This window comes from Gavia stellata, chromosome 10, assembly GCF_030936135.1.
Source record: "Gavia stellata isolate bGavSte3 chromosome 10, bGavSte3.hap2, whole genome shotgun sequence".
NCBI lineage: Eukaryota > Metazoa > Chordata > Aves > Gaviiformes > Gaviidae > Gavia > Gavia stellata.
Window position 1 is genome coordinate 22,432,641 of NC_082603.1, and position 12,702 is coordinate 22,445,342.

Genomic DNA, 12,702 nt, shown 5'->3' on the forward strand with positions numbered 1-12,702 from the left:
CAAGACTGAGGTGTATGTCTGTGCTATAGTGCAGAGAGAGCATCGGGGCCGAAACGCTGTGTGGCATCCACAAGTCAGAATGTATAGATGTGAGCATTGATGGGCTAATGTTTGAATTGGGAACACTTCTTAAGAAACGTTAATAATTTTTAAAGCATTCTTGGTACTGCGAGTGCAGGGTGAGATCTGTGGGTTTCATAAGGAGAGCTCATGGCAAAGCAAATGGGTTTTTTTAGCATGCTCATTTCAGGACAGGTTTCATCCTTAGAATTGTCCTTCTAACCGGGTCTTCTTCCATTTCTGAGGCAGTCATTTCTCACCCAGTGGCAGCACTGTATATTACAGGCCTAGCTGAATTTGCTTAATGCCTATAGGGAACATCCAAACTCCCCAGTATGTTCTCTGCTTGTTGCTGTTGCCTTTCAAGTTTTTCCTCCTTCAGCATTGTAGGCAACAAGCGTATCCCACTGCTTTAAATCTGGGGAAGAAAAAAGGTTTTCACGTGGATGTTCTGTCACTTCAAATGAGCGCCAAACAGCTTAGCAGGATCATCACCTTCTCCAGCATAAAATTCTTCAGCACTGCCTTTCCTCCCAGGATTGCATCCTAGCAGGCGTTCACAGCTTGCCAAGTAAAGCAGCAATGTTGCACTTTCTGAAAGCATTTGCAGAGAAATGCTCCAAGGGAAAAAAAAAAACAAACCACACACTGCTTTTTACTTCATCCTCCATATTTCCTTCTCCTGAAACCACAATTCTACTCTTCCAAAGCTGCAAAGCCAAATCCATCTGACTGTGTGAGTGCCAATACAAGACATTATCCTGTTTATATTAAAGACTGCTGTAAGTGAGCAGTGTGTCCTCCAGGCTGCTTTCATGGCAGTTTAGAAACGGAGCTGGCAAAACACAGCTGAGTTATGGGAGAAGCATCATGTCAGTTTAACACAGCAACTCGCAGGCCTCCTGCCAGTTCTAGGAGGCATCTCATAAAGCAAGGTGAGAAAAATCACAGAGCTGACATGCAAAAGTTTGCACGGGGCTCCTCGCCAAAATTGCCAACTATGAAGTCAAACAAACAGAATCTGTAAATGAAATGGTTAACATGGGAATTTCTGTAAATCAGCTTTAGGAAGTGGTGTGGCAGCCCTTACTTCCGTTTAACATAGCCTAGCACTGACTTCTTTTCCTCATGTTAAAATCCCCATGTAGACAAGCCTAATATGCTAATAAAACATCAAGTTAGCTTAAAGTTTAGAAGACTTCAGTTGCATCCAGAGTAGCTTAAATCAGCTTCTTTTGGCCTTTTATATATTACATCAGAGAGCAAGAAATATTAAACATTTCTTATTTCATCTAGCATCTTGAGCACACACATAAATATATAATTTAAAGAAATGCTTAAAACATATTTTTCTTATAATGTAGACCTGTGTGAGAACCCTGAGAAAAGAATAAATTACAAGCATGCATAACAACTACACGTCAGTTTAAAAACCGTGCAATAGCTAAGCATGAAAGGGAGAGTTAAGGGATTATATGTGGAAGCGGTAACTGTAACATTTGTATTATTCTAGGTTTAAGTCCCACCATTATCATTATTTTTAATGGTGTTTTTATATGCTGTTGAGTAATAGTTTGTCCACATCCTGACTTTTATCGAAGGAACTGCTTGTGCAGCAGTTGTGCTGGTAATAACCTCTAATACAGTTATGGTCACTTAATTAAACAATTTGGAAGTTTACTTTCGGTGACATTTAAAACTGAAATTTCAAGTACATTATTCTACCATGTTCTCTCTTGGTGTTGTTCAGTAAAATGCCTTATTCAAGGAAATCCATGAAATTACAATTCAAAGACTGTGATAAGAATGGATTAGTTTTGTACCATTTTTAGCTCTCATTACAATTTTTGTTGCAAGACTAAGTCTACAGATTGAGTATAAAGTATATCAGGCTTTAAATTCAGTGATAAGTCATTGTTAGGACAGAGAATTTTGTGATAACACAGGCAGAAGATTAATCCACTCTGATGACAGCCTTGCAAGTCTATGAGGAACAGAACACAGAGCAAGATTTATCCACCGTATTGACAAGGACAGTAAGGGGAATGGGAAATGGAACAAAATGAGTCCATTTGCATGACAACCTAAGACTATAATCAGATGGTTCCACTCAAATCCTACAGTAATGGACCATAAAGAAAAAAGCATAAACAAGGCACATCATTTAAAACTATATTGTACTCATCAACCTTTCCAGTGTCTGTAGAAAACATAATCAGGGAAGAAAAATTAATTTCAGTCTGCTAAATTACACTGTAAATGCAGAGGGGATATACCAGAATTGTTCAAACAAAGTTATTCATGTGGCTTTCATAAGTTTGAATAAATTCATTCCGCTCTGTATTCACAAAGATGAGACTATCAAACTAGATTCTCAGCTTGCATAAAGCAGCATAGTTCCCTTGACTTCAGTGAGCTCAAAATCTTCTCGAAATCTCCAAGGAAACCTTCTTCTTGATAGGGAGGTTTTGAAAATACTGAAATAAAAGATATTTCAAGATACCTAGGGGAGAATTTTAAAGAATGGAGATTGGCAAACAATGTGAAATATAGAATAGCAAATGTACGTGTGCATCTTCCATATCCCTGAGTTCCCTGAAGCACACTGGAACTTCTCACACATATCCATTTGTGTGCCAAGATGTTTCTAGGATCATGGCTGTAGGGAAGGGATTTATGAGCTGAAGTCCAGCATATCGTCATTTGAATTAAAGCAACTGTGATGAGTGTTATGGTTATAATGTATACAGTATATCATGCGTATACTATAAATCTATAGTTGTTCTATTCTTTATGTAATTAAAACAATGCAAACTAAGGCATAGGCACCAAGTGAATATGATGTCATTATTGGAAAGCTCTTAAATGCTTTGTCTAAAGGTCAAAATCAGAATTACATTAATTTAGTCATGAACCTTTGCACTTTCTCATCTAAACAATGGAATCTTATTCTAATTTCCTTTTACTTTAAATACAGGCATTTCTGTGAAGGAAGTTGCATATGTGTATCTGCACGTCTCCTTTCCTGTAACCTTATGAAAAAAGCTGTGCCATAATCAGCACTGACTATGCCACATACATGTAACAGTGGTGTATTTTGAAAATACTTACAATAGTTAATCTGAAAAATCTGAATTAGTAAGTGAAGACTGCAGTGTACCAGTTCAAGCAGTACATGAATAGACTCACTGTATTTCAGTTCTTTAAAAGAACAAGTCCTATAGCCATGCATAAAAAAAATTTCCACTAACTAGTTTGCAGGCAGGAATTTATTCAGGAACTGCCTGCCATACCTGGGTCTTCACATAGTGATCTATATATGACAGAGGCAAATATGTATTTCTTGCTGCTTTTTGAGCATTGCAGACTATATTCCATTCTGTTTTCATCATTATACAAATGTGCAGAACAGACCTTCAAACAATTTAGGCTAATCATCCAAAAGGCCAAATGGTCCTCCGTGAGTGTGTGTGTGAGAACTTTGACATTGTGTTCACGCAGAGTTTAATGTGGAGCATAGATTTGAATTTACTGAAGCGACTGAAGAGGCTCCTTGTCCTTATATGCACACTTCGCCCACTATCAATGCTACTTAAAAATAATAAGGAATAAAGGATGGGGGAAATCAAATTAAACTGCTCACCAGCTACCTCCATTCATCCTCTTGTTAGCATACAGAAATCAAATCAATTTAATCTCTCTGCTATAGCAATGTTTCTCATGCATTGTGTCACAGTATTGCAAATTCCCTGGCTTATTCACAGGCTTTGCTTTCTGTTTTCCCAGATTTCAAAGATGGATTTCATGTGTGGATTTCAAAGATAACCTCGATCTAGGTTAGCGCTGCTGTGTAACGCATAACAGAAGTGGTAACAGACTGGACCAGTTCTTAACTGCTATTATAAAATATCTCATTCTTTATGATCTTGATTTATGATATATCTTATGACGTTGTTTTAGAAATACACGGGGTCACATTTAAAAAGAACCTGTGCCTCATGTAAGCAGTGTAATCTTTGCTGTATAGGTGAGGGAGGCTGTTACTTCTTGAAATGGCTGAGATCGGCAGGGGCTCTCAAAGTCCGGTTGCCTGCCTGGGGCTTCGTCTGGGTGTGTAGCTGCAGAGAAGAGCAGAGATGTCGTGGCCAGTAGCCTGTTAGCAGGAGTTGCAAATGGCTCAGTTGACCAATACCAAGTAGCACCTGTACAACTAAACCTGCTGGGAGTCCATAATCCCCTACCAGATGGGACTGAAACAGAATGCCAGGACGCATGGAACAGCCAGTCATAAGCCAAAAGAGTTGGAAATATGGGATAAGTCAGGAGCCAGTGCAGATGGCAACGGAGGGCCGGTCAGAACTGCAAGTCTTTGCTTGACATTGGGTGGGTGCTGATACAGATGGCAAATGGGATGCGTCAGAAATGCAGTTTTCTCCTTACTTGTCTTGTGTCAGATTGTCTCTGCGTGAAAAAGGGAGAGGTCTTCCAAAACACACTCTTAGCTTCTGGGACTCTGTCCCCTCTCTCGAGATATCCCCTCTACCCCTGAAATGTGAGATTTGCCTAGAAACGTGCAGGTTGAATTTTGTTTGGAGGGATTATTTGTATATGGGAGTAAAATGTGAAGTTCCTGCGTGCGTTTGCACTAGTAAATCTTTAGCACTCGGCTGTTTGCAGAAAGTGAAAAAGGAGTAGTCACGAATGCTGTCAAAATGGATTTGCTTTTAACTTCAAATGAATATTCATGAATAATTTCCTCCGCTATTTGCTCACCACTCATATTTAATGATATGGGAAATGGGATGAATAACAAGGTGCTGAAATTTGCTGACAATACACAATTATTTAAGTTAATATAAACCAAGCAGCAAAGTAAGGAATTTCAAGAGGAGCTAATAAAACCTGAGTGACTGAATAACAAGAATACCAGATGAAATTCAATGCTGACAAGTACAAGATAATGAACATTGGAAGAAATCATTGGAACTACTTGTACGTATTGATGGGGCGTGAATTAGCTCTAACCTCTCCGGGTTAGGATGGACGTACTGTCCAGTGGCAGTGAGGAAGGAAAAAAGGCTGCAGTCCATTCCTGGGGAAGGGTGAGTCCAGATCAGAAGGCTCTCTTCAGCCATAAGCAGGGCTAATGTAAAATAGAAATAGTGGCCTCTAGACCTCTGTGCAGGAGTCTAAGCTGGGGGAAAAAATCACTAGATTTATTTATTTATAATTAATTTCTCATAACGGGGATGGAATTGCACCAACGTAAGCTAAAAGGCAACTCTGAAAGGACACAGTCAAAATAAGCTAGTACAGAGGAAAGGGCAGACACATGTGAAAAGTGGCCTGAAGGATGGAAGTTAAACAAACAATTTGCTTTCAGAGTCAAATGAGCATCAACATCATACAAAATAATATGAACCTCTGTGACGGGCGTATTTTGAGTTTCTTCAAGACATGCCCCAGCCCAGCAGCTAGCATTAGAGAACAAACAGAAAGGTTTAGCAATGAGTAATTAGGTTTAAAATAAGATGCTAAGCTTTCCATTGAAGCAACTGAGACAAATTGTTGTAGTGGTTGTCTCTAACAGAGGGTCAAACCAGCATATTACAGGCTTTAATTCTAAACTGCTTCAACCGGACTTGCCAGAGCTCAACCATCAGTGCCGTAACACCGCAGGAACATGAGTCCTTAGCATGAAGAAGTGAGTGAGAATACGTCTCTAAGTCACTGTCCCAGGCAGCAACAAAATACGAACTTTTCTGTAGCTGCTACGAACTCTCTGCTGCGTAGTACTGGAGTCCAGAGGAAGCTCTTTCTGGAGTCAGTCCACGTGAATAACGTGGTTTGCCCAGTGACCAGAATGCTAGAAAAGCGAACAGATCAATAATAGCAGGGATGCCTGAGGACCCGTTCCTTCTGCTCTTCTCTCCATCAAAGCATTCTCCATGCTGTCATTGAGCAGAGGGACTTCCCTTGCACTCTGTGGGCTACTGCCAACTTTTCTCCAAACTTTACAACTTCCCAGTGAACTACCATGTTCCTGAAACCTTGAATGAAGAAGGTGATATCACAGAGAAAGAATATTACAGAATAGTTGGTTTCTTGGCCCATGCATTACAGAGAACTTTCTGCCTAGGAAGGGATAATGCAAAAAGTCAGTGATGATACAATTGTTTTTAATGCAGGTGTTTTGTTTTGACTTATAGCACTCTTGGCAGTTCATAGGATGAACTTTCCACTCTAAGTCCAAAATGATTGTCCAATATTTTCCTTTTCTGCATATTATTTTGTTCCCTGCTACGGTCCTCAAGCATTTTTCCTTCTGCAAGAGTTCTCAGATAGGAAGTGCACAAATTCCTGAGGAGTCCCTGGGAGAAAGGAGGAAGAGTTGCAGTTGGGGGGAGGTGGTGAGGCAGGAATGGGGCCAGGGGAAGAGGGCTCTAGCCATGGCAGGACAGTGAGAAGGGGGGCAGAGCACAAAAGCAGCAGAGAGACGGTGTTTCCAGGAGCTGTTAGCTGAGACTCTTGTAATTGTGAGAGACTGAGAGAATGGAAAAGAGCATCTTCTATTCCAGCATTGCATATACCTTATCTGACCACAGTCCTCCCCATCCCTGTGGCCACGTCTAGTGGGTCACACCTCCTCCTCTGCTCCCTGTGGGCCTGCATCTCTGCAAGACACAACCTCACAGCAGTTGGAGGTTCCTGGGAAATGTAGAACCAAATCCCAAGATCATCACTTAGGATCTAGTCATTCCTCAACAGACATGGAAGTTAATTCAATAAGGACCGAAACCTATATCATAATTTAAACATTTTTCAGCCTGTTACCTGAAGATAACAAAGTCAGGATGGCTTTATGTGATGTTGGCCTGCTTGGAATATTGACTGGAGGGTTGTAAGGGTTAGGGCAGGGTTAGGGCAGTGACTGACACTACTTGGAGTCTAAGACTGTATGTTAGAAGAACGAGAAGTGTCAGAACTCTTCTCCCAGGTAAGTAAAACAAAGAAGAGGTAATTGTGGTCTTCTAAGAGCTAGTCTGGTTATGAGCTGGTTAACATATTAGCACTGCACTGTAAGAGCCCTTCACATCTAATGCTCTGGTATAAAATAAGTGTGGACTAAAAGCAACTAGTAATCTGGCATTTCATTGACGTAATTATTCATAGGGTTCACTCTATTCCTTCTGCAGAAGAGCACTACCGTAGCATGACCAGTCCCAGGAGAACATAAATAGGCGTGGAAACAGAATTATTTTATCTCTTTTAGCTGTGAGGATCTTTATACTCAGTCTGTACATCTCTTCTGTATTATAGCAGATGCTATATACAGAGCCCAATTTCAGGGCAGTTAATCTGGCTTTCAGAAACATTACATTCACTTTAAATTCCCTCATTTCATGACTTCATCCAAGGTAAAGCAAAGAACAGAAAGAAACTGGGTCTGAACACTGAAATGTGAAATTTCTTTCAGATGGACATAGCTACGCAGATTTGGTAGGATGTGTGCATGCATGTTTATGTGTGTTTGTGTGTTTATTGCTTCAGAATTGCTTAGAGTTACAACATCCCAAGAGATATATTCAGTCCTGTATGCTCAGGAATATGATTTTGCACATAAAACGATAAGGATTCAGGAGGCACTCAGACAGGAAGGTGAGGTGAGGCAGTTATGAAGCAGATGCTAACAGTACTTTTGTGCTGGAGTTCTCTGAGGTAGGCTTCTCTATGATAGACTAGTCTGTGTTCTAAAAATGGTTTCTCTGGATTTTTTATTTGAAAATCATTTTAACCAACCATGGAAATTCCTTATTTTGATCTGACATTAAGTACATTTTCAATTGTATCCAGATTTTATTGACTAGAAAAAAAACCCTGTAATTGCTCTAGTGACTAGCATAAATGAAATGTTTCTGAAGTAGTATAAAGACCAGCTAAATTCTTGAAGAGATAGGGTTTGGTTTGAAACAATAAATCAATTTCATATTTTAAAAAACCAGCAAGCATCAGAGAAAAAGCTTTATCCAAGGCATTTGTGTATCCTCAGTCTGTTTTACATCCCATTTTCCTTTTGGCAGCAAACTTGGTGATTCAAGTGAACAGTCATTTGTCAAAAAAAGCAAAGTCTGAAAGGAAAGATCATGACCATCTTTTTATTATTGGAATTAAATATTTATCAGCCCAATTTAGTAATAGATACGTATATATGTGCTTATGTGATAGAGAGAAACGTGTGAGTGTGAGCATGCAGGTGCATGTGGCAGTTTTGCACATACAGTGGATTATATTGGAGCACACTGTTGACGGGTTAGATACCAGAGTCTGAGGGTGCTGAATATACATGGGACTCAACAGCAGGGAGGCTGAAGGTGTATTAACTGTACCTGGAGTGTTCAGGATCTCTTGGTCTGATACACACTCTCACCATCCCCTCTCAGGATGATCCGTAGTGGTCTGAAAGTGGGGTCTGCAACCTATGGCAGATACATTTGTAAGATGCCCATCAAACGACATCTTTTGGCTCTTGATAAGTCTCTACTAACATACTTAACTCGTAATTTGAGAAATAAATATGTATCATGGCATACCACAGTGTTTTTCCCCACTGTAATATAAAACTGCAAATGTGGTGAGACTCTGGTATATATCCAGCTAGCAGTCCAAATTTGATCACATTGACGGAATAAATATCTTTAAGACAGCAGATCATGCTTATGTTCATTTGAAGGAAATATACCTAATACTAGCTTTGTTCAGTTTTTGCTCCTTTGTTGGTACTATAGGCAGTTTCTGGAATGAAAGCAGTTGCTCTATATTTATCTATATTTATCTTTTGAGAGTTACCTAAGACTGAGCTCTAGGAAGTGTTAACTTCCCTCCCTCGTCAGCTGTGGGTGTTAGTTTCATAGCATTGTCTGCACAATCAGCATCCCAATTATCTTTAAAACCACTGTGAATAAATACATTTCTTTACGATGCAAAGCTTGGAAAATATCCAGTAATTTGTAAGTGCAGGCTGTTGTCTTCCTATCTGTTCACCAACAAAAAAACAACTTGAGATTTCTACAGTCACACACAAGATATTGTAATCACAGTGAGCAGTAATCAAAAATGTGTGGTTTGAAGTCAAGCATGTTAGCCTGTGTATATTCATTTACTTATGCCCTCCTAACTCAGTCTTGCAAAGATAAATGAGCCCATTTATAAAACGAACAACACATTTAAGTATAGAACTGGGGCTTTGCTTCACACGGGTAAGAACGGAAAGGCTGTCTTTTGGAATGTTTCCATAAACCATTTATTTTTAATGACTCTTTATTTCGAGGCAAACAGGGATGGATTCTGCAGTACTGACATTCCACATTCTTGTACCCTTTTTACTTAGTTTAGACATATTCTCCAGTTTTCCAGGAATATGCATGTTTGTGCATGTCCCTCCTCCCTGCCTATGAAGAGAGGCACCCATCAATACTTCAGTTTTATGACACCTCAATATTTTTTTCTCAGCATATTTTGAAAATTTTGACAGCACAAATTTGAAAGTGTCTGCTTTCTCATGTGTTCATCTGCTCATCTCCACTGTTTAACTCCTTATCCCTATATGTCAATAGATATTATCAGTAAATCCTCTTGGTTTCATCTCAAAAATGTCTCAGAAATCTCCCCTTTCCTCTTCATTCTCCCTATAAAATCTTTGTCAAGTCCATCCTTCTCCACATCCATGCCTACTGCGACCTTGCTGTCTTCAGTCTCTAACTGACACTCACATTACCCAGTTTTTAAAGTAGTCGAATGCAAAAGTAATCCACTGCTCCCAGTATTGAGATCTCATTAAGATATTCCTAAATCCCCCTTCTTCACTGTCTCCCTATTGCTTTCTAAATTTGATCGAAGCTCCTTTTATCACCCAGAGTTCCTCTTGACCTAACCTTCCTTCTTCTGTCCTTGGTCTCTTCTTCCACATCTTTCTTCTTTACATGCTCCCTCCTCACCCACTGCCGGTCACAAGGTAAACCGTTTGCCAATTAGACCAATGTGTCACCTTTGATGTTGTCCACTATACCTGTGAGTGGAGTAGTTTGGCTATACTATTCCAGATGATAGATAGAAAGTAACCTGATTGGCATAGTCCGCTTGACATGTTTAAAACAGTGACTACTAAAAAGCAAGTTATCATGTGCTTTTGTAGCACAAAGGAAAGGAGGCATTTGTCTTCTTATAGTGAGATTTTGGGGGTTTTCTGAGTCATCCACAATCTCTCCTGTGTTCTTAGGTCTTGAACCAGAAAAGGAATTAAAGTTTTTACTATAAATTTACTGTTAGTTTGATTCATGAAATTGCTCTCCACCCCTTGCAGAAAGCTGATGTCTAGACAAAATTGAAACCTACACCTCTGACTTTTCAAAAACATGTTTCCAGCTCTTAAGACCTGAATTTTAGTTTGTAACCTCTTGCTCTCTCCACTTGCTTACTATTAAACACCTCCTAGCTTGATTTTGGGGAGTAAAAAGATATAGGGCAAAAAGATACAATTTCTGCATTATAGGCTTTCCAAACCCAGCCCTTCTTAGTCCGCTGAAATTCAGCAGCAGGATCTGTAAGTTAGTTCAGACAAGCCAAGCTTACAATACAGCACATGTCGGCATGAAGGACAGGATGTGCAGATCAAAGCTCCCCTCAGTTCATCTGACTTTCTGTTCCTCTGTGTCTCCGTGCATTATATTACAGGAAAACTTAACAAAACAAACTAACTCCTAGTCCCTCCCCGCCTCAGAAAATCAAACAGGAGAAGAACAGTCTTTCTACACCTGGACCCTTTGTTCATTATTCTGAAGTTCATCAAAAATTAACATCCGGTTACTGGAGCTTCCTCTCTCTTTGCTAAGGTGCTGCAGAAGTACTTCATGCCAACCAGACACCTACGTGCTATTTCTACATGCCTCACACATCCCTGGCCTGAGTAGAATTTAACTTGTTGAACTCCAGCCAGCAGCGATCATGAAGCTGGAAAATGATGGGGAGCAAATAGTTCCTAACAAGTTTAGAAAAAATGTTGCCACATCCGTATCGACAGATAATTCCTAAGAGCAGGCTGATGCTTTCCCATCAGTTCCCTACCAAAGTCCCAACTTCAAAACTTTGTAGTCAGACATGAGATATTTTGTCACAATGACATTCCACAGTCTCATGTCAGTTTTATTTAGTTTAGAGATGTTCTCCATTCTTCCAGCAGCATACCTGTTTCTGCATGTCCCTCTGTTTCCATCTATAAAGACAGGCATACTTCAATGCTTCAGTTTTACAATGCTTCAATATGTGAGTCGTCACCTCCAGGAACCTGGGAAATGGTGGTATGCACATCATCTGTAACAAGATTAGAGAAAATATTGCCATGTCCATGCATAATATAAGTACATGCTGAAGTCTCATTGATTAGGATGCTATAATGAGGACAGAACCGCTCTCACGTTTCACACAAAGACGTGCCAAACGCTTTACCAAATTGGCTATATTGAATATGTCCTATTACACAACACCCTGTTTCAGTCCCACAAACCAGTAGAAACTTCGGCTCCTTCAGCTTCTGAGATTCCCAGCCATACAATTGCTTTCCTGCCTCTTTCCTCCCTGCCTATATGTCTTTGTTTTTCTCACAAAGCAGAGTTCAGTGGATTTCCTGTACCCCGTCACAGGCTGTTACCCTTAAAGCAACATTGCTTGGCTGCAGCAAGGGCTTGTCTCAAAACCGAGGAAAGCAGTAGGAAGAACAATTGCAGTCAGCCAAGATTGTCTCAAAAAAAATGGGTCTTGGGGCTCACATATACTCAGCTCACCAGGAAAAGGTGGAAGGAAGCATGTAGACCGTTACCTCTGAGCCTGTAAACCCTGAGCTAGTTACTGTTCTTCTCCACCTCTTCCTCACCCTGCCTGATCTGCTCCACCATTCTTCTGCTGCTCCTTTACTCCTTCTGCCAGCAGGCTGTGGCTCATCCCTTCCATCTTCATCCTCCCCCTGCCCCAGGCACTCTCCCAAGCAGGTTCTTTAACCCATGCTCCTCTAACCCACTCAGCCCTGAATCTTCTCTGATAACTCCTGCAGGACCCAGGCTCCTGCTTCTCTTTTACTTTCTCATTTATTCCCTTCTCATTTATTCCCTACTTGCCAGAAGACGAGATCCTCAGCCCCTCCTGACCCTCCCTGTCCTGCCTGTGAGTCTCAGGAGCTTTTGGAAAAGTGAAGCTTGGGGCAACGGGCAGTGTCAGGGCTGCGCCTGCACCAGGACATCGCTTTCTTGATAGGCATGTGTACGTATTTTTAAGGCAGGGAGTTTTTTTCTGTGACACAGGGGCTCTGCACAAGGCACCGCACAGCAACAGCGTCGCCAATGAAACTGCTTCCATTCCTAGGTAGGTGAAATCTCCTTCCCTGGGGAACGAGTGGCAGGTGGGAAGGGAGTGGGGTCTGGCAAGGAGAAACGAGCGTGTTGGGGTTCGTGGAAAGCTGCTGGGTACACGGGACTGAAAGATCCTGTAGATTTGATCAACGCTGCTGCCCGATTCAGTAATTGCATGGTGAGGATCACCCCAGAACCAAATCCCGCAAATGGCAGTCTCTGTCTCACTGTGGGTTTTGTTCTG

General features: G+C 40.8%; 1 protein-coding gene across 2 annotated transcripts in view; it reads left to right on the top strand.

Annotated features, from left to right (window-relative positions):
- Nucleotides 1–11,864: 11,864 nt before the first annotated feature.
- ADGRL4 (adhesion G protein-coupled receptor L4) overlaps nt 11,865–12,702 on the top strand; it is a 76,040-nt gene continuing 75,202 nt past the window's right edge. The window contains exons 1-2 of one of the 2 annotated variants that reach the window (XM_059821942.1): nt 11,865–11,906; nt 12,411–12,471. In XM_059821942.1, the coding sequence (XP_059677925.1) occupies nt 11,865–11,906; nt 12,411–12,471 (103 nt within the window). Of the gene's footprint in view, nt 11,907–11,933; nt 12,274–12,410; nt 12,472–12,702 lie in introns of those variants that run through there. The other variant, XM_059821943.1, reaches the window with a different exon arrangement.